The sequence below is a fragment of the Arachis ipaensis genome, chromosome B10 (genome assembly GCF_000816755.2).
Source record: "Arachis ipaensis cultivar K30076 chromosome B10, Araip1.1, whole genome shotgun sequence".
NCBI lineage: Eukaryota > Viridiplantae > Streptophyta > Magnoliopsida > Fabales > Fabaceae > Arachis > Arachis ipaensis.
In genome coordinates, this window is record NC_029794.2 from 8,822,645 (window position 1) to 8,828,046 (window position 5,402).

At 34.3% G+C, this 5,402-nt stretch overlaps 1 protein-coding gene and 1 pseudogene across 1 annotated transcript; one reads left to right on the forward strand and one right to left on the reverse strand.

The window, feature by feature from the left end:
* Positions 430 to 998, forward strand: LOC110267698 (annotated as a pseudogene).
* Positions 4,333 to 5,326, reverse strand: LOC107624533. Its single transcript, XM_016327032.2, has 3 exons — positions 4,931 to 5,326; positions 4,738 to 4,843; positions 4,333 to 4,660 (listed from the first exon to the last, which is right to left on the reverse strand). Exons 1-3 carry the CDS (start codon positions 5,080 to 5,082, stop codon positions 4,412 to 4,414), a joined length of 507 nt encoding a protein of 168 aa, XP_016182518.1. The 5' UTR covers positions 5,083 to 5,326; the 3' UTR covers positions 4,333 to 4,411.

The following is a 5,402-nucleotide window of genomic DNA, read 5'->3' on the forward strand; positions in this document are numbered from 1 at the left end:
CGTAGCTGAGTTGGCAAACGGCCACTGACGTGGACCGTTAACTGCCATGGCAAACAACCAAAACAACGCCGTTTTGGTAGAAGGCTCTCCTAGCCTTGAAACGTCGCCGTTTTGTCTTCAGAAAATGGATATTGATGAAGCTGAGAGAGTAGTTGTGGCAAAACCAGTTGCTTCAAGGCCTAATTGTTCTACTTTCAGATCTTTCTCTAAGCTTCTTGCAGGTGCCATTAATGCCTCATCACCCCAAATTGAATCTTCCCAGGCAACAATTTCTGCCATTAGACCAAAGACAGTAAGGTTCAAGTCACCGCCACATTTTGGAGCCTAATATAGCACAGCTTCCTCCCTGAGATTTAGCAAATAGGGTTTCATTTCACAAAATTTAAAAATCACAAAAAATCTAATTGGGAATTGGAACCTAATTTTCCAATGGAGTCAACTAAAGAACAACATGGTTACTGCACCAGATCCTACCCCCGCGCCTCGAAGATGTAGGCCTCGAAGATTGTGCTCTTTCGCTTGAATCCATCCACCAAGCATTCCTCAAATCAGCCGCTGCCGTGAAATTTGCCGCCGCGATTTTCTCCGATGACGATGACGAGACTGCCGGAGATTGCGTCAACAACCCGTGGCCAGCCACCGCCGAGGGAACCTCCGATGTTGTGATTGGGATCGAGCCGGAGAACAAGCTGCCCGGAGCATGTACCGTCGAGAAAGGATGCGAAGAAGGCGGCGATGAGGTGAAGGTCTCTGGTGGTAGCAACTGCGAAGTGGAGGAGGTTGTGGACGAAATTGTGGTTGGAGAAGGACCTAAATTGGGGGAAGGTGAAGAAGAACCTTGTATTGATGAATTGCAAGGCTTGGGAATTGAAGATGATGCAAAGAAGAATAAGAAGAAAAACTATGAAGAAGAACAGAAGAAACCTACTTTAACTGAAGGCTATGTATGAAACGCTGAAAGTTGAAATTTCCTTCGGTTTTTGTTCTGAGTAGCCCTTGTTTTTTCATCATATCAGCCATGAAAGATTCGGAACCAATCTGAGCTCTGATCTTTATCGTTGAATTTGGGATTAGGCTTTATCCACTCTAAGGACTAATTTGACTTCTAAAACAAGACTTATCTAGTCAGCAACAACATGGTACAGCTTCGCATTTGCCACCTTGGCAGTTAACGGCCCACGTCAGCTATAGAGATGACGGAAGGACGAACGTGACCAGGTAGAGTATCTTTGGGGGATGAATTTGATTAATTTTATCTTTCGGAGACGAAAATGGAGATCGAGGTATCTTTCAGGGACGGTTTTGATTATTAACTCTTTTTTTATTATTTTATTAGATGGAGGAGATATGGAAATTGAAGTGGATATGCCTGATGTTGTAATTGAATTCTCAAATACTTCTTTTGGTGGTATTTCTAAAGATGGTGGCTTTGGATTACGTGTTTATGATGGAGACATCGAAACACTTAATAATGATTATGATTTCTGATGAGTAGTGTCTTTGTTTAGTTGAAATATTGTTTGTTTAATGTTATTTCTTTTGGTGATAGAACATTTTGTGTTTGTAATTTATGTACGTTTTGATTTTCTTTAGTTATAAATTTTGATATTGAAAGTTATTTATGAATTTTAATGATAAATTATGGACAATTTATTATGTGAAATTGTGAAAATTTGAATTTTATTAGTTTAGAATTTATAAAGGAAGTATGTGAGATCTGGGCATTGCCCCATTCTTTCATTGTTTTATGTGATGCTCTGTCTCCGATTATCTAAATACATTAATTTTTTAATGAATTTAAATAAAAAATACATTTTAAAATAGAAGGAATAAGTTGATCCAACATCGACATTTTTTTTCTTTACTAATTTTACTTGCATTCCTACATTTTAGGGTGGAAAACTTCTTTCCTGTTAAATTTGTTAGTACCTAATTTCCATTTCAAGAACCACATCTTTTATCAAGTAGCTTTCGTTCAACATATTAGAAAGCAGCTTGAAAAAGCTTATAAGTTGTTTAAATACAAAGTTGTTGTGCTTGACATCCATGATCCATCTTATTGTAATAGATGCAATCATAGTAGATGAGATTCTAAAAAATAATGAAGTTAAACTAATTTTATTCTTTCAACAACAATTACATATAGATTTTGGTTCAATAATAAGCTTTTGATCTAACATATATAATAAGTCAACGAAAGTAGTGATTGATACAATTTTCCATTTTGTTTGTTAGCTGTTACCCTACGTATGAAGGAAGAAAAAGACCTTAAAAATAATGAAAAGCTGAAGGAGGCAAAGCCTAGAGCCTAGTTGAGAGTAGGGAGAATCAAAACCATGAAAGCTTGGACAAGAGAGAATTATGCACAAGAGGCAAAAAAGAAGGGACACTTTCAAAAGTTTGATACAATTTAAATAAGAAGCTAAAACTATCCACAGGCTAAATTTTAAAGAGGAATCAAATATATTGAAAAGAGTAGTATAGTAACAAGGGTAGGAAGGAAAGTGGATCATAAATGTTTTGTTGGAAAAGCAAAATGCAGTTCCTATCACATGCTTAATAATGGAATCATGGTAGGAATGCAATCCCATCCTTATTCCTTGATTGGACACAAAGAAGAAAAAATAAATATATTAATAAGTTTGATATCAAATTTAAAGGAGATTTTGAGAATCCTTGTGCAGATTAGTGGATATATGTAGAAAAATTCTGAGAAGGCCAAGTTAGGGACCACAAGATAGGAATTTCAATTTATAGATGACAAAGCATAAGTGCATAGCCACTTTACTATCTCACTCAAAGTGGAGGAATAAACAAGAGAAAAGAAATTTGATGTAATATAAGTGTTGTTTCTTGCATTGATGTAGTAAATGATATATAACAAGATTAATTATTCCGTTGTTTGTATAGTTTTATCATATTTATAATTATATATATATATATTTAAAAAATATATATAAAAATTTAATTATAAATTTAAAAAATTATAAAGATTAACAGAATAATTTAATCGATATAATATCACCAAAATCGAAAAAGAAAGTCTAAGAGGCCAGCACTTTTATTAAAATTTAGGCAGTACTTAATCATCAAAAGAAAAATGAGTATTCTCACATCATTGGATATAATCTTACACCATTAAAAATATTCATGATGATTAATTAATGACTATAAATTACAAAATCTATTAGTTCCTAGCATTCCTCAAACCGAAATTATTAAAAAAAAGGGCGTTAGCATCAAAGCATTTATGTTTTTTTCTAGTTTGCTAGGGGGGGTTCTTGAGGGACAAGAAAGCACGCATTGTCAAAAAGGATGAGGACACTATAGTGGGCTAGTAACGGTAACTTGATGTTAATAAATGAGTCTAGTTAATTTTCATTTATAACTGAATTGTTTTTGTAGATGGAAGGAATTTAATTTTAAAGTGAAAGTGAAACTAAATTATTTAGGTCCATTAATTGAATAAGAAGCAAGGTAAACTTATTGAGAGTAGAGTTGTCATGATATAAAAGGACTCATTTACCCCTCTTCTTGTTACCTACACACAACAAACACTCTCATTCAATTTGTGATATGAAAGTTGTAGAAATGGGAGTTCCTTGCAGCCCAAAAGCATGTCCATCAAGAACTCCATGCTCTCTTGTTTTGGACTGAAGGGAGCTCCTAGTTCTTCTCTTTCACCATATCTCTGTTAATTCATCATGCCTTCAAAAGTTGGAAGCTAAGTAAGTTGATGTATCAAAATAATATATATGGCGTGACCTGGCCTTCAAGATTTCTGGATTAATTTTGCTTTCTTCAGTTTCATTAATCAATATTCTTATTATTACTTATTACTTGATTTGAGCCTTTCTCTAATAGATTATCACAAAGAACCTGAAGCTGATGCTGAGGTATACAGTTTTCATTTTTGGTTTTCAATTTTTCATTATTGTTCAAGAACCTAATCCACTAATTCCTTTCAGATGACAAAAGAAAACTACTGTTTTGTGTTAATTAAGGGGACAAATTAAACCCACCGCACTAGTGTTGTTGATAAGTGATAACCATAGGATTACTATATTCATTGATCTTATCTTATATATTATTGCCATGCTTTGATTTCTGTTTCCAAATGAAAACTCAAAGCTTTGTCTTCTAATACGAATAAATTATTTTTTTAATAGAATTCATAAATGAATACCTTATCTGTTACCTGATGAGACAATCTGACAGATGTAAATCAGGATAAGAATTATATGTATATCTCCTTAGCTTGTTATAGCGAACACTGATCTTTTCTAAATTTGTTTTGTTTAACCCCAATTTCCTAGTTGAATTATTATGAGAAAAGAAAGAGAGAGAAGTTTTACTTTGACATTCATAATTTACAAATGATCACTTTTGTATGTACATTAATATAAGTTTGTCACTGTTGGTCCATTGTGAGAATTTGTTGCTGAAGATGGTGGTTTGGGATATTGCAATTGAAAGGAGAGCGAGAAGAGCACAATGGCACCACAGGGAGTTTGTCACAGTTGCAGATCTCAATCATCCATCCATCTGGGTCATGGAAGAATAGCTGATCAACATAGATCCCATTTTCCTCTACTATGTTCTTCACGTACTTCATCTTCATTTGCTTCAATCTTCTCTCCACTGCTGCTATGCTTTCACACTACAATAATACAATGCATAAGTATATTGTATATATATGTTTATATCAAGATAGAAATTATATATATATGTATATACTTGGAAAGAAATGTGGTTGTCCTTGGGATTAATCTGAAGAATCTTAGGCATGCCCTCTGGATCTTCTGATTGGAGAAGGTGTATGCCAATGCCATAATTGAATAACCTACACATACATACATAAACATCATCATCAAAAATCATAATCATGAGGCTCTTTGCATTAGAGAGTTGCATTGTTAATTAGACATGCCATGCACCGTTGAAGTCAAAGGAAGTAGGCCTCTTAATGGGGCAGAAGCCAAGAATATTGACGTAGAAATCAATAGATTTGTCCACTGATCCACACAGCAAGGAGATGTGATTCAATGACTTGAGTTGCAGAGGATTATTGTTATTGGCCATTGTAATCTCAAAGGTTAATGAAATTGAAAGGTGATGATGATGTAGCTTAGTGCCATTGGCGGCTATGCATGCCTTCTATTTATAGCAATAAATCAAAGTAACATTTTTCCTAGGCATGTCTTATAGAAGCTTCTCATCTTCTTCTTATTACAATTTACAATGTTGGATTTGGAGTGACACGTAGATTTGACGTTGGTGAATCAGACCACCATGGACAACGCTTATCTACCATCCGACACGTTAATATCTTTGACTTGTTAATTTGCTCCATCATATATGTATATGATCACCGTCATTATTACAAGTTCTAGGTCTCTTAT